This window comes from Haliotis rufescens, unplaced genomic scaffold (genome assembly GCF_023055435.1).
Source record: "Haliotis rufescens isolate VD_foot unplaced genomic scaffold, xgHalRufe1.0.p SCAF_10, whole genome shotgun sequence".
NCBI lineage: Eukaryota > Metazoa > Mollusca > Gastropoda > Lepetellida > Haliotidae > Haliotis > Haliotis rufescens.
This window is the reverse complement of record NW_025963780.1, coordinates 9,338,797-9,361,422: the sequence shown is the minus strand read 5'-3', so window position 1 is coordinate 9,361,422 and position 22,626 is coordinate 9,338,797. Positions and strand designations below refer to the sequence as shown.

At 40.9% G+C, this 22,626-nt stretch overlaps 1 protein-coding gene across 1 annotated transcript in view; it reads right to left on the bottom strand.

Moving 5' to 3' along the window:
• Window positions 1-22,626, bottom strand: part of LOC124116200 (sodium-dependent dopamine transporter-like) — a 44,451-nt gene that overhangs the window by 3,329 nt on the left and 18,496 nt on the right. Inside the window, exons 3-12 of the mRNA XM_046477452.2 lie at window positions 10,998-11,114; window positions 10,552-10,683; window positions 9,718-10,006; window positions 9,159-9,291; window positions 8,829-8,963; window positions 8,519-8,622; window positions 6,608-6,732; window positions 4,998-5,110; window positions 4,440-4,568; window positions 4,066-4,165 (exon numbers count right to left, since the gene is read on the bottom strand). Coding sequence (XP_046333408.2) covers window positions 4,066-4,165; window positions 4,440-4,568; window positions 4,998-5,110; window positions 6,608-6,732; window positions 8,519-8,622; window positions 8,829-8,963; window positions 9,159-9,291; window positions 9,718-10,006; window positions 10,552-10,683; window positions 10,998-11,112 — 1,375 coding nt within the window. The 5' untranslated portion in view covers window positions 11,113-11,114. The remainder of the gene's footprint in view (window positions 1-4,065; window positions 4,166-4,439; window positions 4,569-4,997; window positions 5,111-6,607; window positions 6,733-8,518; window positions 8,623-8,828; window positions 8,964-9,158; window positions 9,292-9,717; window positions 10,007-10,551; window positions 10,684-10,997; window positions 11,115-22,626) is intronic.

Sequence of the window (22,626 nt, the reverse complement as noted above, 5' to 3'; positions counted from 1 at the left end):
GAGTCAACGTGATGTTGCAAGACAATTTAACGTCCACAGAAACACCATTTGGTGTTTATGTCAACGTTGGAAACAGACGAATGCAGTCAGAGACCATCCTCGGAGTGGCAGGCCACGCGTAACCAATAATCGACAAGACAACTGAATTCGAACAACACACCTACGAAATCGATTCCAGCCCGCAACAGTGACTGCAAGAAGCATCCCTGGCCTTCGACGAATATCTTCACAAACCGAACGTCGTCGGCTCAGATGTGCAGGGATTGTCGCTAGAAGACCCAACAGACGTCCCATTTTGACAGGACATTTTGACTCGTTTGATAGTGGTAGAGGGAAATCTCAATGGACAGCGCTACCGCGACGAGATCATCGGCCCTGTTGTTACCTTACAACATGACAACGCCTGGCCTCATATTGCGCGACTTGTTCATGATTCTCTTCAACAAAACAACGTGAATGTCATGTCCTGGCCGGGTCGCTCCCCTTATCTCTCACCAATCGAGCACCTGCGGGATGAGATGGATCGGCGCTTTCGACGTCAACCACGTGTTTCACAGACACTCCAGGACCTTCGAAACATGTTCCAGCAGATATGGACAGATATCCCACAGGACTTTGTGCGACGCCTGGTCCATGCCATGAGACGAAGATGTTTTGCTTGCATCGCAACCAGAGGTGGACACACACGCTATTGATTTGTAAATTAACATTTTGGCATGTTCATGGGTTGTTTTTTTATGAAATCACGCATTTTCTGAAGTCAGTATGGCAATTTAAACCAATTGAACACTTACAGGAGTCTTTTATCTGTTGCAAACCGAAATTGTTTCAGATTTGGTAAAAAACATAACTTTGCATTAAATCTTATTCAATGTCACAGGAACGTTTGTTGTTCAGTATATATATGTATATAAATAATGTAAATTTCTCGTCATGATATGGCTGAAATACTGCCGATGTGACGTTAGATATTAACCCACTCACTCAACCTGATTCAATTCTACACGGAGGGTAACGGACTGGTCTCATAACCTCAGAACCACGATAACGAACCTGTCTTAGTTGAGCACCAAGGCGGATCAGGTTGCGCCATAGTTATAATCGGGCAGGATCCTCGATTCATCACTAAACAAGGTTTGACGCCAATTTCGCAACTCGACGAAAATTCGGCGACGACATTTCTATCCTGCATCAGTATACGTATCGCGTACGGTTGGAAACTTTAATCGCTATGATACCTGAATCTGCCCCGTGACCCTTATCTGACGGGTTTCACATCGTTTTGCACCTACCACGACCATGCAGCATTTTTCACATCAGTGGCTCAGCTATGCAAATTCCTTTACTTTGAAATCACACTAATTGTTCATTTACAAGTAACCTGTCAAATACCTTTTCTTGAAGACTAGTAACAACCTACATGTCATCATGCCTATTGCTTGTCATTTGTCATATATTGTCTCGCTGACTACTGTAACAAAGCACCAACGGCAACATAATGTTTCTGCATACATTATGTGCAAATGTGGTTCATTTGGGTGCATTCAACCGTGCAAAATCCCTTGTAGACATCATACAATGTGACGTGTTTATGCTCTGTTTCAATTCAAGTCTCATGCGATTCAACTGTTCCACAAACACACACGCGCCTTTCACCCCTTACGACTGTTGGCGACAAGATCTTTCACTTGGACCTTACATAACAACAGCCAGCGATACGGTCTAATTTCACCTATACCAAACATAAGAGCAGCCAGGAACACGGTCTAGCTTCACTTATATCTCATGTAATAACATCCAGAGCACGGTCTAGTTTCGCTTAGGTCTAACATAACAACATCCAGAGCACGGTCTAGTTTCGCTTAGGTCTAACATAACAACATCCAGAGCACGGTCTAGTTTCGCTTAGGTCTAACATAACAACAACCAGAGTATGGTCTGGTGTAACTTAGATCTAACATAACAACAACAAGAGCATGGTCTGGTTTCACTTAAATCTACCATACAAGTAGCCAGAGCATGGTCTAGTTTCACTAAGATCTAACATAACAACAACAAGAGCCTGGTCTGGTGTCACTTAGATCTTACATAACAACAACAAGAGCATGGTCTGGTTTCACAGGGCGAACATAACAACATCCAACAAAAGGGGCTAATTTCATTTATATCTAAGTTAATACAGCCAACAACACAGTCTAACTTCATATATATCGAACAACAACCAGAGTACGGCCTAGTTTCACTTAGATCTAACGTAACAACAGCCAGACCTCGGTCTAGTTTCACTTAAATCTAAAAGAACAACAACCAGCAACACGAGCTATTTTCACTTATATCTAACGTAACAACAGCCAGATGACGGTCTAGTTTCACTTATATCTAATATAACACCAGTAAGGCCTGCTAGCACTTGGACTATATATAACATCAACAAGGTCCAGTTTCACTCGGAGCTAACAAACAGCGGCCATGAATAAACCTTATATAATATCAACAAGGCCTGGAAGCACTATTATACAACATTAGCAAGGCCCAGTTGCACTTAGACCTGACAAAAGAGCAGTCAGCAACAAGAAGGTCTAGTAGCACTTGTACCGTATTTTACATCAACAACGTCCAGTAGCACTTGTACCGTATAGGCACATTTGCTACAGAACTTACCATAACACCAGCCAACAATAAGGCACATTTGCTACAGAACTTACCATAACACCAGCCAACAAAAAGGCAAATTTGCTACAGAACTTCCCATTACAAGACAACAACAAGGCACATTGGCTACAGAACTTTCCATAACACCAGCCAACAAAAAGGCACATTGGCATCAGGAGAACTTACCATAACACCAGCCAACACCAAGGCACTTTGGCTACAGAACTTACCATAACAAGACAACAACAAGGCACATTGGCATCAGAACTTCCCATAACACCAGCCAACAACAAGGCACTTTGGCTACAGAACTTACCATAACACCAGCCAACAACAAGGCACATTTGCTACAGAACTTCCCATAACACCAGCCAACACCAAGGCACATTGGCATCAAAACTTTCCATAACACCAGCCAACAAAAAGGCACATTGGCATCAGGAGAACTTACCATAACACCAGCCAACAAAAAGGCACTTTGGCTACAGAACTTACCATAACAAGACAACAACAAGGCACATTGGCTACAGAACTTTCCATAACACCAGCCAACAAAAAGGCACATTGGCATCAGGAGAACTTACCATAACACCAGCCAACACCAAGGCACTTTGGCTACAGAACTTACCATAACAAGACAACAACAAGGCACATTGGCATCAGAACTTCCCATAACACCAGCCAACAACAAGGCACATTTGCTACAGAACTTATCATAACACCAGCCACCAACAAGGCACATTTGCTACAGAACTTACGATAACACCAGCCAACAACAAGGCATATTGTCTAAAGAACTTCCCATAACACCAGCCAACACCAAGGCACATTGGCATCAAAACTTTCCATAACACCAGCCAACAGAAAGGCACATTGGCATCAGGAGAACTTACCATAACACCAGCCAACACCAAGGCACTTTGGCTACAGAACTTACCATAACAAGACAACAACAAGGCACATTGGCTACAGAACTTACCATAACACCAGCCAACAACAAGGCACATTTGCTACAGAACTTACCATAACACCAGCCAATACCAAGGCACATTGGCTACAGCACTTCTCATAACAAGACAACAACAAGGCACATTGGCTTCAGAACTTACCATAACAAGACAACAACAAAGCACATTAGCTACAGAACTTACCATAACACCAGCCAACAACAAGGCACATTGGCCTCAGAACTTACCATAACACCAGCCAACAACAAGGCACATTTGCTACAGAACTTACCATAACACCAGCCAACAACAAGGAACATTGGCTTCAGAACGTACCATAACAAGACAACAAGAAGGCAAATCGACTTATGAACTTACCATAACACCAGCCAACAACAAGGCACATTGGCATCAGAACTTACCATAAAACCAGCCAACAACAAGGCACATTGGCATCAGAACTTACCATAACACCAACCAACAACAAGGCATTCCAGAATGACAAAAATTGCAACGGATGGGAAGTACGTAAACCAGTCCACGAGCGTCAAAACGTATATTCCACCCTGAAATACGGGAACTCAGATGTAGATTGGAACAGTGATCATCTTACTGTACATAATTTAGTTTGAAGTAGCATGAATGTTGTAACTATTATGTTGTGTTATTTTTGAGGGTTTGCATTCACATCAGGTAAAAGAATATCAAGGTTATGACGTAAGTTAACTGATGGTATATTATGTGATATCATATCACGAAAAGCGTGTTGACACCTTCATGTGTCTTAATGTGATATATAGATGTTTCAAACCGAGGCAACGACACTGGACTTCATCTTACCTGCGTAATATACAGCAATGCGAAGAGAAAGTTTCCTACAGCGATTGCGCCAGTGACAAGCCACCTGCGTTCAGCTTGTACCGGAAACTGGTCTCTTACTGCAGCCACGACGATTTCAAATGCGGGAACCTGTCAATACAACATTACCTGATTGGATATATAGGAACACAGTGTAACGAAGTTAACTAAAGGCACTGGGCACTGATATTATCACCTGTTTATAACTGCTTCATGTTTACCAGTACTAGTTCGAGTACACTGACTTTCTATTGTACAAAGTAGAGAGAGAACAGTATACAGGATGGAAAAAAACATGTTTTTTGTGTTGTTTCTTTTGTTTGCGCTAAACGCTCCAAAACTGCAGCTACATGACGACAGCCTATAAGTATCAAGTATGGAACAGACGGTCCAGTTATTGATATTATGAGGTGTGACCTACCGATTATTTAAGTCGCTTCTTACGACCAGCATAGGTTCCTGAGGACATATTCTAAATTGGAATCCTTACGGAGAACATTACATGTATAACATATGGCATGCTGCTGAAAAGAACATCACCAGTGAATCTATCTCCAGAGTCATCAGCATCAGGAAGGTGAAAACCGCCCACACCTGAGGCAAAGGGAGGTAAGTCAGGATTTGTGGGAAGACAATGAATATCAGATTGAATCCTGAAAAAAAACAAAGATGGTATTCATCAAGGATATGTGCAGTAATCCTGAACAGATTGTGTGTATTCATAAGCCTTTCTTTGTGTGTTTCAGATATATGTTGTTATTTGTAAGTAATATAAATGGTGGAAGAAAACTGTTGCAAATATATATTGGGAAGAGAAGCCTATGATTGAAGTACTGATATTGAAATATCAAGTGATGTCGTGGAACCGCAGACAAGAGCATATGTGGACTTTTTCATAAACTGTTCGCTTTGAGATCAGCCTTTGACAGATAACTATCTCTTGCTAATGTTTAGATATGACAGTGTATAAACAATAACTTATCGATTAATACATAAAGTTTTATTCACGATATCATTTGAACATAGCTGAACAAATTGCAGTCACTGTGTTGTATACTCCTCGGAGAGATGGCAATGCATTCTTACTATACACTGATCTTGAAAATATGTAATCTCGTTTCTTGATATGATTATGATGATGACGATAATTATTATTATTATGATGAACGTATTATTATTATTATTATTTACAGATTAAAACAAAAAAATGCAGCAAAGAGGGCTTGGATGATCCTGGCACAGTCAGGCCGGCTGGGCTCATCATCAGCTCAGGGCCCTTGCCCCCTCTACACGCAGCCCAGACAGCGAATGGGACTTCTCCCAGGAAGCGCTGCCCAGTCAAACCCACCCAGAATCTTTCGGAGAATGTGAAGACTCCCCAACACTGCAGCCTTCTGCATTACCCAGATAGTCAGAAGGGCTGTATTCCTGGTAGCAAACCCGGGTACTCTCCCAATGTCAGTCAACTTGATGATGTACGCCTGGGCCTGATGATGCACGCCTCTCCGTGGTGGGCCCAGGTAGGGCATCTTCTCGAGGCAAGAGAGTTAACTGATTTTAAAAGTCCAGTTTCCACCCTTGCCGAACTAGGCTGGAATTCCTGGGCTCGATCGTAGCGCCACCAGTGGCTATTACGAGTTATGTCCTTTCAATGCCTCTCCTATTGACCAATGAGATTCAACTTCTCGTATCACCTGCAGTTGCTTCAAAAAATACGGTGGCGCGCAGTCAAGACGATCTGATTGATAATCAAGATCTATATTGTGATACAACGAGTCTTACATCGCGAAATGCATCAACTCACGTGAGCACCTTGATTAAAAGCATGATAAGATTTAGAAAATATCTATTGACAACGAGTTAGCGGTGCACATGTTTTGCAAATCCTGCAGTCGACCGAAATCTGCATGACACTTTACGAACCGGATTTCGATTTCGGTGCGCGATTTTGATTGGACTCTGCACAGACTCGTTAGTCCAGCCAAAATGTAACTCCATAATACCAGCCTAGTTCGGCCACTGGACTTTTATGGTCAGTTAACTCACTTGCCTCGGGAAGATGAGGTAGGGAGGATTAACGTATTATTATTATTATTATTATTATAACTGCCATACGATATCTGTTCCGTATACGTCAAAGTAAGTCTCACCTGATGATTCAAAGTCCTCCACAGATAGACCCCGTTTGTAGGCAACATGCCCAATAACCGCGAAGAAAGCAAATCCAAATATGATCGTGCTTATCATGTCGATCAGCGTTACCTGGATAGCATCTCTGAAGATTAGAAAAGATTTAAGAAAGTGATGATACCAGGTGTTCGCGAAAAGGGTCAGTATGTCATGCACCCGCCATTCATAGTATAAACATAGCAATGTAAGTATTTATGTTAGTAAGATGAACCAGGAAATCCAGTGACACGAGAGTACAATTTCTTATTTGTTGAAACTTATAAAACGGTACGTTAAGTTTGATCTACGTCTGCTGTGTACAAGTGCAAAGATTGTTGAGAAATATACACTCTTAAACAAATGAAACGAACAGGTAGTATGTAGTTCATTGAACCTGACTACACAAAAGATCCGGTATATGAATTGGATATATGTCATTGGAAAATGTTGTTGGCCTGATATTCGACAAACGGTGCTTCAAAACGAAGCAATTGACGATTTGCAATGATTTGCAATGTCTTAAACGGCATTGTTTCAACACTTGTTCAAAACTGTCATGGAGGAAAAGAGTAAAGCAAAATGCACGTGCAAGTTATGGCATTCTTAACTCGTGGTAGTGGTTATGAAAAGGCAAGCATAGGCCAATAATTTGTCATTCAATTGTCAACATTTTTCGAAAATGCCGAGACTCAGCGCTGCTGATTGGAACATCGCTATAGGACGTATCTAAAGAGGGGAGTCGCCGTCTTCTGTTGCACGCCTTTGGGACCGACACACACAGTTCGATTCGACTGCAGACCGTCCAAGAATCGGCCGACCAAGAGTTACCACCCCTGCATGGGATCGCTATATTCGACTTCATCCTACGTCATCGCAATGCCACAGCTACGGAGACTGCAGGATGCATCCCTGGTTTGAGGACGATATAGGACCAGACTGTCAGGAACCATCTTCGCGAGGCTGGAATCCGACCCAGAAGACCAGTTATCGTCCCTGTTTGCAACAGATCCATCGACAGCGACGCTTGCCTGGGTGCCATATCTTACTGCCTTGGCATTTGAGAAACTTGAGACGAGTGTGGTTTAGCGATGATTTCTTCTTCACCGGTGACACGTAAGACCGTGTTTATCGCTGTCGAAATGAGCGTTTTATTCGACGAATTCGGAGGCGGTAGTGTCACGGTGTTGGGGGCCATATCCTACACCACGAGATCTGGGACTTGGTTGTCGTTCAGGGAAATTTGACAGCAAATCGCTACATGAATCAAATTCTTCAACCTCACCTTCTTCCAATCATTGACCGCCAGAGGGATCTGTTTCAACAGGACAACCTTCCACCGCACACAGCTCTTGCCACGGTAGACTACCTTCATAATTCCAGCATCAATGCCTTGCCCTGGCCGTCGAGATTTTCTGATCTCAACCCAATCGATCACCTTGGGATGAACTCGATACGTCAACGTCAGGTCACGCCGCAGACACTCTCATAACTGGGCAACGCGTTACAAGCAGAATGGTGCAGAATTCTGCAGGACAGAATTCCTACAATTATCCAGTCACTGCCGAAGAGATGCAGAGCCGTGATTGCTGCCCGGGGCGGTCACACGAGATACAACGTTCAGCGCATGACATTACAATGAACAGGTTTCAATGCCTTTGTACAACGACAACATGTGACTATCGAGCTCCAAAGTTTCATATTTGTATCAATGATATTATATATATTAACAAGATTAACAAAATCTACCTGTGCGTTTCTTTCTTTGAAGAGTGTATACGGTTCTCCACGAGTGGGGCGCAGTTATAAAGTCTCGGCTCAAACATTTCATTTATAGCTGACTCAGCAAAGATATATCCTTATATAAACTAACCTGAACATATAGTTGTACGTACTTGAAACAGTTATTGCTGAACCTACTGTGCCCAGACAGCGTGATGACACATCCGAATCCAATACCCAAAGAATATAAGGCGAAGCTGCATGCCTCAATCCATATCTGAATAAACAAAGAACAACAACATGCCTTTTGTTGTAGAGAAGTATTCAACTCCAAACACTATTCCGTCATTGACAGAAGTAGGATGCATCAAACGCGATCGCCCTTCCCACCAAGCTACATACCAAGTTGCTTTTCCTCTGTGATCACGAAAGTTAAAGTACATATTCATGAGTATTTTAGGGTTGAACCAATAAAACTCTTACTTTCGGTTCAAGTAGTTTCTCAAACCGTGGGTAGATGTAATAATAAATTCCATCTGCGGATCCAGGAAGTAGACAACCACGGACGAGGAAGACAAGCATGAGGACGTATGGCACCGCAACGGTGACGTACACGAGCTGAAAAGAGAAAATTAAACCAGAAATTAAGCCAAGTATTTCATACTGATGGTCGATGACTTAGTTATTCCGCGACTCTCACATACAATTATCACCAGCTAGGTTAACATTTCCGATACGTTGCTTTGAAAGGCATAATCTCAGTAACGAACGAAATGGAATACAAACATTTTAAAATATGACTTATTTGACTACCTTGCCAGATACCCTGATTCCCTTGAATACACAGAGGAATAATATGACGTAAGTGATGAGGAGGCAAGCGGCCATTGTCCATCGTAGGTCACCAATTGTCTCTAATCCAGAGGTAACTTGAAGCACTTGTAATCTTATGAAACAAACAAGATAATGTGCGCTTCTTATTTGTATAAAATATCCTGTATGAGTCATAATTAAATTTCTCTAAAATAAAACGTAACTCCTCAAAAATGGTGTTTTCAAATAAGCATACTTTTAACAATACACATAATATTTTCTGGTCATGACCCTTTCAGTTAAATGGGCACATCAAACACAACCTTACAATAAATATTGTTCACATTTCTTCAAGGGCACCCGTAAGGTTAAAATAGTAAAGTGAATGCAAAACATTCTAGATCATAAGAGGCAGCCTACATTGCATAATCCACAAGGAAATTACGAGCTAATCTGATATATGTTCTGCTGTAATGGGCTTTGGCTTGGAAAGACTTATGCTGTGTGTATTCTATAACCAGAAAATATTTATTATCATCAGTAGTATTCCTATGCTTACCTCCAAAACTCTTCGGTAGCAGTCATTCCGGCGACAGATGTAACATTAATGGGGCCTGTACCATACGTGCCCACAGTTGAATTGGTTAGCATATCTGAGACATTAGTTAACGTTCTATTGTCATCGATGGTATGAGATATACATGTTTCTGTATTCCAGGTGTTGCCACAGTGCCCCCACGGAAGGGAGGATGAAAATGAGTTGTAGAAATAGTAGGCAAACCAAGCAAAGATTACACTGTAGGACGTCGTGTAGAGAAACATGATGATCACCGTTCCCACACCAATACCTGGAATCATAGAAACAGACAAAACTACTCTTCCATCCTTATACAGTTATACCCCCCATGGCATGTGTTTGTAACTGTTCCCACCTCAATACCCGCAGCCAACAACAGGGGACCGTAGATGCAGATACAACTCCACTTTTCCATCCTTATACAGTTATACCCTCCATGGCATGTGTTTGTAACTGTTCCCACCTCAATACCCGCAGCCAACAACAGGGGACCATAGATGCAGATACAACTCCACGTTTCCATCCTTATACAGTTATACCCTCCATGGCATGTGTTTGTAACTGTTCCCACCTCAATACCCGCAGCCAACAACGAGGACCATAGATGCAGATACAACTCCACTTTTCCATCCTTATACAGTTATACCCATCAGTGCATGTGTGTGTAACTCTTCTCACGCCCCGTTCCCTGTTGAGTGCACACCCATGGACACCTAAAATTCAGTTGGGTATATTAATGATAACTGGCTTCATAAACTGCCGGAATATATTTAAATCGCTCACTAATTACAATAATTATTTAAGAAAAAAGGTTACCTTTAAACGGTGGACACAGGTTCCAGACGTTGACAGGCCCACTTTGTGAGTATTGACCGATGACCATCTCCAGAAATACACAGGGAATAGTACCCACAATTGTAAACAGGACGAATGGGATGAGGAATGCGCCTAAAGAAAATATTGAGTATTGTAATTCAATCAAAATATATACATTGTAACAACAAGTATGAAGTAAACGTACGAGTACTGTCGTTTATCAGTTTCACCATTCTGGATATATTGTTCAAGAATTCACACTTTCAATTAGTGAAATTTAAAGCTAAAACAATTACCGTGGTGGGGCCTCGCCAGCACAGACTCAAACGACTCACTAAGAACGATAAATGGGTGGGGGTTGGGTTTGTTTTTTTTTTGGGGGGGGGGGTTAACATCCAAGTGATGGCAAGTACAAAAGGTTAAACAGTTCAGAAAAATAGTTTTACCGCCGCCATTACGCATACAAAGGTACGGAAACTTTATAAATGTCCCGGATCCAACTGCAAAGCCAAGCAGTACGATGACATAGTCCAGATGATGACGCCATCTCTCATGTGCCATGTCTGAAATCTCACAACAAGAAGATACTAGTATGAAACAAATTGATTGATTACAGTATGATTGTGGCAGCCGTGCCATGCGCACACACACACCACAGAGCATCTTTTTCATATTAAACAAAACAATCATCCCCATTTAGTTCTGGTCCTCTTCCCCTTCTCCCTCAATCTATACTTGTACACAGCTTTCGGACCTGTCCCAGTCCGCAGAACAATGGACAATGTGGTTTGTTTTTATCTTGTAACTGTCCAGTATATTTAATCTTTAGGACTACTGTGCATAATGACTATAATCGAGACTGACAATTCTTGACGTTGACGTCATACATTTTTACAAGTTTTATTACTACAACTTACAATGTACTAACAATAGAAATAGACTATATATACTAGCGTGAAACGTGTGCTTCATTTATGTGAGGTGAGGTGAGGTGAAATGGTGTGTGTGTGTGTGTCTCTGTCTGTGTCTCTGTGTGTGTGTGTGTGTGTGTGTGTGTGTGTGTGTGTGTGTGTGTGTGTGTGTGTGTGTGTGTGTGTGTCTGCTTGTACTGGTCTGTACTAGTCCGGAGTAATGCCGAATTAACAGTGTTAGCCCACTGAGATACCATGCCGCAGTGTAACATTAATATCCCACTCAGACACAGTATACTGATTCCGAGCCGACCAATCCTTGTTTTAGTCCCTTAATGCCGATCGCCAGACAGGGTAACAACAAGTACCATCTTTTAACGTCTTTTGGTATGACGCGGCCTGTCATCGAACCCCGAGCCTTCCGCTCTACGGGCGGACGCTCTACCACTAGAATACGGAGGTTGTCTATTGTCATTATAATGTTTGTGTGATTTGACAGTAAACGTCTGCAGTACGACTTCCAGTGAATATATGTATGAGGTATGGTGTAGCATTGTTTTTATTCGACCCTATTTACTTCATGATGGTTGGGTCTCTTTTGTCTCTGAGAAAGAACGGCATTTACTTAATGAAAGTAGGTTGTACCACGGAGGATACATTTGAGTGAGAGGGTTCTACTAATTGCCAAGGAACAACAAGTACCATTTTTTAACGTCTTTTTGTATGACGCGACCGGGGATCGAACCCCGGATATACCGACCGCTCTTCCACTAGACCACGGAGGGAGTCGAAATAGGGTTTATTCCACTTGTATATTGGCTTGCATGCACGAGTGTGTGTGTGGCTTTTGTTCTAGTATGGACTATTACCGATATAGTGCTTGCCCACACAGTGTACTTACTCCGAACCGACCAGTACTCTTTGTTTTAGCCCCTTAATGACGAGTCCCAGGCAGGGTAACAGAAAGTATCTTTTAACATATTTTGGTATGACTCCAGACCTTACACTCTTCGAGCGGACGCCCTATCACTAGATCCCGGAGACGTCACCCGTGTTGTGAAATCACGGTCTTAAAGTCGAGGAGATGGCTTTATGAATTACTATGCATTATTTCAGAATAAATTATTCTTATTGAACTTTGTATGAACAACATTTTCTGTTATCCGTTAGTATAATAACGTCATAAAGTTATACGTTTTTAGGAAACAATTAATGCCATGTTCACAAAATAATAACCTCTGAAGACAAAAGGTGATATTTTATCTTATAGACTAGCATACTATTATTAGACATTAGAGTATTGTTAGTCATGTCACCCACTTAATATTGCATACAGTAATGATGTGCTCAATATTTGTTTTTTGGAAAGCGATCACGATACTGTTTCCCTCTACTCTTACGGATAATTACCAGGTATATATCTAAACAAAGGGGTTTGTAACGCAAAGGTAAGAAGCAAGATATATGGCCAATACCGTTGTCGAAGTACTATATCATTAAAAGTTCTTTAATGTTGTGCTATGACACGTTAGCGACAGTTGTTCTTTACCAAACGATCCTGCAAGATGCATTGAACATTGTCTGTTCGTGTCACAATCACACTTTTCATACACGTGTGTACTGATTACTTGACTAATATGAATATATGAATATGTGATATATTCTTGAAACGTTTTTCTGGACATTTCATACGTCTGGTCTTTGATGCTGCTGGCAATGGGACAGTCGACCTCAGGAGTATGTCAGAGTAAGTTGTAATAAGAAATTAGTCCAACATATGTCTTCTAATTAGAGCCATAAATATTTGTTTAGTCCCTGAAATTACGATACTGGTGGGTTCCCTTACAACACTGGTTTTATTCTACTTCACACATAAATGTATTCAGGACTATGTAGACCAACCGTTTATTAAAGTTTGGACACAACATCGAAGTTCTAAGATTAATTGCGACATGAGTTTTGAAGTTATTCGAGGAACACACTGTTATGAATGAATCTACACTCCAGAACAACATTTTCGGAGACATGTTTTACGACAATATACAAACAACAGTTTCGGAGACATGTTTTACGACAATATACAAACAACAGTTTCGGAGACATGTTTCATGACAGTAAAATCGGTTCCCATCATGAGTGTCGGATAAAGCCGATCGTCGGATTAACGAGACTTGACTGTACAAACACCTGCATGTGGTGAGGCACAGAAGCAGATCGGTACTTGACAGGCGGTAGATGTGAGAAATACATGGAAAACGTTAAAGCCTTGCTGCATAGTCACTCAAGACACAAAGACGTCAAAACGATGAACGACCAGCCATGTCATTTCAGATCAAAGAAAACCATTACAACCTTCACGTACCTGTCTGTTTGCCTGCTGAGAAAAGATCTACCTGCCTATCTGCCTGCCTGATTCTGCAACACTAATATCGGAATCACAAGGCCTTTTGCATAGGAACTGAAGGCAGTCGTGACGCTACCACTCTCTATTTTGAGGGGTTTGGGGTCAGCGAGCCGTGATAATATATTATAGTTTATTTCAGACTTATTTGTCAGGGGTACATTTTTTACTGTTTAAAATATGGTTTAAACATATTTTTATTCACAAAAGTGAACCTGGATTGGTAACATTGTTTATCACTGTACATAAAACACAATATACGTAATACATACACATAACCATCTATCACTGTGACAGTGTTATAGTTACATGTGTTAGAAAAAATTGTACATTCTTACATTAAGTGTATAAGTTTAGTATATAATCACTCCATATTCATGCTATGAATATAAAATCATAAACAGTGATCACTGTTCATAAAACATTATAAATAATCACTGTGAATCACCAACAAAACAAGAGACTACACCATACCCAAACGTGGTGTAGGCTCCATCACACAAGTAAGCACTTAAAGTCTGTCATCAGGGACTTTCTACCCTTTCCTGGGAAGGATGGCACCACCGGCATGTAGTTGAAGAAGTGTATTTTCAACATGTGATTGTTCTGTCTTAAGATTGTCTATGAGGTCCCGGCTATAAGCTTGTAGAGGATGGCATATTCGCTTGATTGACCGTCACGCTTAGGCAGAGAAGTTCTCAGTTAAAACAGACTATAGCCAACTGTGAATTGTGTAGGTGACCACTCAGCCGGTAAGGCGACAGGTAAAGTGGAACGGACCGCAACTGCCTGATCATATAGAAACAAGATAAATATTTGACGATTTACTTTTGGATGACAACAGCTTTGCAACAACATTTCAAAGATGTTCTTGATCATTCATCAGGTGAATACTGAGTAAACAGTTTGTCATTTAAGGGTTTAATGTCCACTTCAGAAATATTCTGTTTCGTCGATGGGGCAGGTGGGCTTAAATAAGTAATATATTAAATATGTAACACTAAAACAAGCAAACAAGCTAATAAAGTAAGTTAGTTGGGCTTTATTTATGCATAAAAGTGGTTCATCCATAAATTATAATCCCTACTTTAAACTGAGTCTGGGAGGCAGGGTAGGGCAGGGTAGGACGCCGGGTGGTGGCCGTGTGTTGTGAAGCGTGTGGTTTGTGAGTGTGGTGGATAGCCTGTTAAATCGGTAGGTACAATTCCCTTGCTTTCCTCACACCACGGACATGGAAACGGAACCTGTCATTCCTCCTCCGAGCACCCCCCGGGCTCCACCCTCACAGCGGGAATCCACACCCCACACCCAGGGAACAGGAAACCATAACCGCAGCACAGGATCACGGGCCAGTAGCACATCGCAAAAGGGAAAGAAAGAATCTTCCGCCCCCGTCTCCGCCTTACCTACTTCACAAAAGTACCAGTACATTGACAACCCTACAATACATAAATAGAGGATATTTCATGTGTCGAGTGAAACATCATGTTTCTCTCATGGAGTGACGGGGAGAAGGAGATATGTTGTACGAGTAGCGTAGCCACGAGTGAAAAAATCCCCTTTTACCCCCGTTTCGAGACTATAACAAAAATTATTCTTGAAAACTAGGAGACCGCTGTTGGAAGCGAAAGAATCCACACTGGTCAAGTAGCGAAAACGGCGCTTTGCGAAACGAACAGACTCGATTGAAGAGTTAAATGCGAAATTTACAGTTTATAACGAAACATTTTCGAGAAATTAACAAATGGCAAGAAGTGGTATTAACGCCATAAATGACCATCTGTCATTATTTTGCCTTGTTAATGTGGAACTTACGTAAAAAGGACATCAACAGTCTATGTACGGGCTTGACACTTACGATGAAGGGCGACAACTTGAGGAGAGGTAACTCTTGTATGACAATAGTTTCGTCAAAGTGTTATGTTCGCTGCAGTGAAAGATCAAATGTTTTGTTCACTGCAATGAAAATATCCCTTTTCTCAACTGCAGAAAACTCAGTCTTTCACACGGAAGTATGTAGTAATATGGTTCAATTCATGGGCACAGGACGCTTCGACCGTCAAATTCATAGCCTCCAAACCCCATTCTTTTCTGACCTCAGATCAAGAAGATGAAATTAACGTGACCCAACAGTTGATCAGCAGTGCTACTGTCAGTTGCATCAGGTCAAAAGTTCATACCCGTCACTGATTGAAACTCCCAGTTATCCAAGATATTATTAGCAGGAAGTCTGGTCAAGACACCTTAACCCCCAACTCTCAAATGCCACCCAAGACATATGGACCAATCACCCACGATTTCTATAACCTTAACTTATGCTGGATTTTAGACAGATTGGCTAAAACAAATTCTTTCCTTAATTTAATCTCCTCATTTTAATTTGGATCTATTTTGATCTTACGGAGATGAGAGTAACTTATGTAAGTAATACAAATGTTTCCACAATAAATTGAATGGTTCTTCAAACATGAAAGAATACGAGAGTCCTTTTGTTTATATTACTTATCTGTATTGACATAACATGCAGTCTAGTAACAGATAATGACTGCTGAAATGACATGCATATGTAATCTAATACTAGTACACATGCACATGTATACCAAGATAGGGGGCATGGATGGCCCAGTCGTCTAAGGCGCCGCGATTCGCTGTGCAGAGTTGCGTCCCTTGAGCGTGCCAGAAACCTATGGTTGTGGGTTGGAATCGCCCCGATTATGTTTCTAGGTTTGTAAGCACCATACCAGTGTTCGTGGGTTTCACCGAAGTGGTAAACGTCTGCATCCCTTCGGGCTTTCCTCGCACATTAAGCTGACACGCCGCGTTATAACTGTAATACTGTCAAAGCGGCGTTAAACCCAACTCAATCACTCACTATACCAAGATATCAAATAAAATAATAACAGTCATTGATTGTGCAATGCAGATATCTGATGATTGTCAAAGCAAACTGGATGCAGACACCGCAATGTTGATACAAAACATAGTTATACACATTGAAAATTTGTGTGAATGTTTGGTTTTAATTTAAATATTTGTATTTGGTATGTATAGGTGCCCTTGTAAATATATTAAATATACATACAGGGTCTTCTGTCTGTGTCTGAAAATAATTCATTTTTCTAATTTTGATTTTTTTAAAGGCCATTATAATATATATGTTTTACTCATGGTAGCATTTGGCAACAAACAACCACCATTCATCCATAAAATCCTGCACCTTTTAATCCTTAAATATCAAAATAGATTTCAGTGATTTCCATTTTTTTTATATAGAACATTGTATTATTATGACGTCCTGTTTCTTTTACTATTTCTTGAAACATTTCTCACTTCTCTCAATTATATACCTGATAAATACGTTCATGTGTTGCTGTCAAAATTCACATTTAGGCCACAGTCAACATTACGTTGCATAAGACCTTCACATTTCGCGTACCGCATCGCATCTCATCGTACTGAAATACATGTATATGCTGTAGCCTGCTCGGCGATACTACAACATATAGATATGGGTACGTATACAATGACAATCTACTTCATTTGTAAAAGTGTGATATTCAAACACCAACGTCAACAAAGCGAATTGGAATGAACGATCAGCTGATCTCACCGCCTCGCTTCAAACGGCTATCAAGTCGTTGACTATACAATATAAGCAGCTGTGGTCATCCCTGATGTATCCTTGAATAACCGAAATTTATTTCCGGACATGACAATAGATAGATCACTGTTTAGGCGAGAAGATATACTGTCCATAAACCAGCGTGACCGTTGCCGAGAGAGGTGAAGGCTATACTGGTTAACTGTCTATAGGTGTGGCAATAACATGTACCGCTCTCATCGCGCATACCACATGCGCCGTCAGTTTAAGATTGAACCGTCCGGGTAAGCGCACCAGCGGGTTAGTGAAGTGAAGATATATTGAAAAAGATCGCCCATGTTAATGGGGAACATTACAGACATGTAAGATAATAGGTACAGCAATAGGAACTGACATGGCAACCACTTACGCAACGTTAGTTTTGGGATATTTGGAACGACCTCTGGAAACCAAAGTGAGAGAACAGTTAGTAAATGAAGTCGTGGCGATGTTTCCTTGACGATTGCGTATGCTGAGGCCCTTTGAAGACAACGAATTAAAGAAGTTTTATAACATCTGGATTTTACCATGGACTCCAGTTGCTCTGAAATTCCAGGTTTGGACACTATGGCAATACCACGTGGACGTGATCTAGAAACAAATATGTACTATAAACCTACAGATACTAAGCAATATTGTTGAACTTGCAAATTTATGTATGAAGTTCAAAAACAGGAATCAACAATTCCATGTAATACTATGCTCTAGCCTAGGCTGCTCCGCGAAACACATTATTTATGTTATTATATGCCAAGGGTGTCATGAGGAATGACAAACGGAGTGCTTAAAGCACGGAACAAGGCGCATCCCCTTAAGCGCTCACATCGGAAAATGTGCAGCAGGAAACGATATAAAATTTAAGATATTCCCTTTCTTTAAAATGAATACTGCTGAGGCCATGCAACGTCAAGCCCAATAAAACTTTATCATTCATCTATCGATGGTAAACAATATATAGCTGAGACATTAGTTGACCGTGTGCGACAGATGAGAGAGCCATTCACGAGGGTATTTGTGACCCGACCGCTTTGTTGCTCATGCACCCTTGTCACCGCGTTCACTGTTGTCTGCTTGTGTTAATGATAGTCATACAGACAGCCCTTTTGTTGAGTAACGTCAAAGACTCTACACAATAATAAGCATGCAAACTGGGAATTGCAATTCCTTACCTGGCCATCTTGTTCATTACGCTGACTGTCTGCTGTTAACTCATCTATTGTACAGTAGAGGTTTTGATTTATTAATAGGTAACAGGTGTGCTTTACTCATTCACTCATGTTGTATCCAGAACATTTGTGGCACCATATACACAGTATCCTCAGTTGTCATATGCCCTGAAGGCAAGTGTATCGCAGCTTTCCTGATATCTTTGATACTCCATGTTTTCCAAGTAGGAGTTCCTTTGACCTCCGCTGGTCGTTACTCAAGTTGCATTTTGTTTCTGCTTGTGTAACACAACTTCATTCATATATGTTGGTACCCACAATATAATTAGACATGTTTAAATGTTGCATTAAAATTACAAGGCAATAGATCAATATTTAACTGGCAACAGCGTATGTTACATGACTATATTAATTGACACCTTCTACCATGTTTAGCAGACATAACTGAATGACTGTACAATGTACTCCACTTTTAATCACAAGGATTGTCTTATTATAAGTATCTAGCTCCTTTGACTAGAGTAGATAAGTTTACCTCTATGCATCACACGGCACACAGGACTTGTCCGTATGACACGTAACACAATGTAGGCGCGCGAAAACAGATCAGGTGTACTTCTTGTAAATGGTGTGGGCAGTTACACACACTGCACTCCTGTGCACCACCCTAACTTGTTGAGTGTCATTCATCTGGGTTTGTCGTCCTTCTGTGAGTGAGCGAGTTGGACCTTCACTACTGCATACAAGTTCATTCCCGTGTGCACCGTACCCCGTTGGTCACTGGTTTTGTATCCTTCCGCCACGCGTGAGACTCGTGTGCAACGTGTAACACATCCATTACAGAGGGAACAAACCCAAGGCAGACTCATGTTAAGCTGAAATTGGAAGAGGTAACAAGAAGAGCATTTCTTTATATCGTGACGAAAAATGTTAAAGCACAATTTATGATTATGTTCTAGCTGATGTCTCCTTTTTAGATTTTGTAGGAAAGAACCGTTGTGATCAATCAGATTCATTTTGATTTATACGACCATAGGCTTCTACATGATCTTTTGCGATGGTGTTAGGAGAATACATGATCCTGGAAAATGTTACTGTCATTAAAAGTTTGTGTGATTTGACAGTAAACGTCTTCCAGTGACTATATTTATGAGGTTTTTAAGGAGCATTGTTTTTATTGGACACATATTACTTTATGATGGTTGGCTCTCTTTGTCTCAGCTCAGTAGCCGTGACGCTGAGAAAGAGCAGCGTTTACTTAATGAAAATAGGTTATACCATGGTCGATACATTTGAGTGAGTGGGTTCTACTAATTGCCGTACTCTGTCTTCCCAATATGCCTACAGTCCCATTCTGCTTCAAGTAAAATCGTGAAATGATACGGTCTGATGCTCAGAAAGTGATGCATAAGTGAACATGACTGTTACCTGTTACCTATATTAGATAAAGTGGTCCATAGAAATGAAATAAAGCCACAGCACATAATGAAAGTCACGGATATATTATATTCATAATATAACATAGAAGACAAATATAAGAATAATTTTGACATCACTTTCACATTCAATCATTTAACCACAGGCAAATCATAGAAAGTTATTGGCCAAATTTGATAAGGTGACCAGTTGCTTCGAGGAACTGCATGGTTGTTTTTCTTCTGGAGTCGAGATGGTCCTTCAGTCTCATCCACCTGTTGTCCAGTTCCCAAGACACGTGTTCGGATTTGGGGAAGGGCTCCGAGATCCAGTTGGGCATGCTGTCCCCTTTTTACTGCTTACAGGTTCTTTGTGTGAGTTACAAACAGGAAGATGTTGGGATGGGCCATTGAGATCCTGTTTTTCAGCGGATCATGCCACCCCTTGGTGCTGGGTCCAATATTTCCATATTGACTTTACGTGCGTCCTTGGAACCTGGCGTCATAGTCAATCGAGGTTGACGTCATGCAGTCATTGAAGGATACATCCCCATGCACACGTTGTCTCAGGCTGGCGAGGCTCTTCTGACTCCACTGGTGGATGGTTGTGTTCTGATGCTGATCTGGCCCCGGCATCATGAAAGTGGTCTTAGCTCAAATTTTGCTAAGCACGAATATTGTCTTAATTTTTTTTAAAGATTTTACTTAGCTAAGATTCGGTCTAAGGCTGGATCTTGAAACGGTCTTAGCAAAATCTTAGCTAATTCTAAGTCTAAGACCGTCGCCATAGGGACGCGCGCACGTTAAACCGTACTACGGTAATCATTGGAACTCTTCAGTGAATGGAGATGCTGTAAGCACAGCTGTCGTGTGTCGCGTGTCGCGTGTCGCGTGTGACATGTCGTCTGCGGTAACTGTCAACCATGGATGACAAGAAACGAAAGGTTAATTTGACTAAGGAGGAAGAGGTGCTGTTGGTGGAGGAGGTTTCAAAAAGGGAGGGCATTCTGTTTAGAAAGCTGGACGGATGTCAGAGGACCGAACAGCGGAAGATCAAGCTTTGGGAAGAGATTTCGAGCATCACTGAGTTACTGCAAATTTACAGATCGAAAGTTATCTTTGCTTGCAAAATTTGTATCCACATCCTACCCTTGTAAAGATATTGTTCTTATGGTCGACGAAACGATATTTGCGGTTATCTATTATCCAGAGCTACGTCGTTTTACAACTGATTTACAGCTGATGTATACGGGTGTACAGCAATGGAACTACCTTATGTTCTTGCCTCTCTCTATGGATATGAAAAAAAGTAAAATAAATGAAATTGACGGAAAAGCATGACAGAAGCAAAAGCCAGGAGGCAATATCAATACACTTGTTACAGTCTATATTTACAGATGTGGCACGGCCATCATCATTTGAAAAAATAATGCAAACACAGTCATGTTGCAATCAATTTTCATGTTTATTTTTGTGTTATTGACATCAAACAATGGCCAGCAACATTCACCCTCTTATTCTTAAATTAATACTTAGCATAATTAGAAATGATGGTTTGACAGGTAAATTGACTGCTTGGTTCATCTGAATGCTGTTGAATACACCTTTCCTAAAAGTTATTAACCTTGAGCATGTTAAGATCACAATTACATTTATAAAGTAATAATCAATGAAAAGTTTAAAAGTGAAATGCAATATTTATCTTGAACAATGACTTCAGTATCCTCCATTGTTATGATTATTTGTCATTTTCCATATTGGATTATTCTTACAGAAGAGGCACTTCCGGAAATCGGTCGATTGGGGAAGTGAAAAAGAAGTATCAGAATATTAAGCAGAAAGGTAATTAAATATTCAATTTTACACACAACATCCCATTTACTAGATGTATATGTCAGTTCAACCTACTGACCATCCAACCAGAGCATACAGCTTATGAAAAACTCATTTGTGACAACATAATCAGTCTCTGACTTTTTTAACAATTATATTAGGATTTATGACTGTTATACTTCGCTCGTTAGATACGCTTGAGTTGTAAGATCAATGGTATCTGTGCAGTAATCTGTTTCTTACACACCCTATAAATCGCCCCTTTTTAGCATCGAACCGATGAATTTTGTCCATATTCACATGATTGCAGTAGCGCATTAATACATAACACCTCTGTCATAAGTGACGTCATCCTATGTGCTGCTTAGTACTCATAAATAATGTGACCCTACACAAAAAGGTTTCCGTCATATCTGTGAATTATCAAGGCGATGATGAAAATGCAAACTAGACAAAAACCAAGAACACGCTGGGTGCCAAGTTGAAAGTTTACATCTCAAAGAAATTACCAAATATGTATAACAATGTATACGTCCGTATGACATCACTAACGGTGACCGACTTTTACAAAATGGCGTGTTCACTGACAACAGTACGCGGGATTAATATCATGAGCATCGATCCACGCAAGTGGTATACGATGATATGCATCAGCCAAGTCAGCGAACCTGACCAGCCGATCCCGTTAGTCGCCTCTGACGACAAGCAT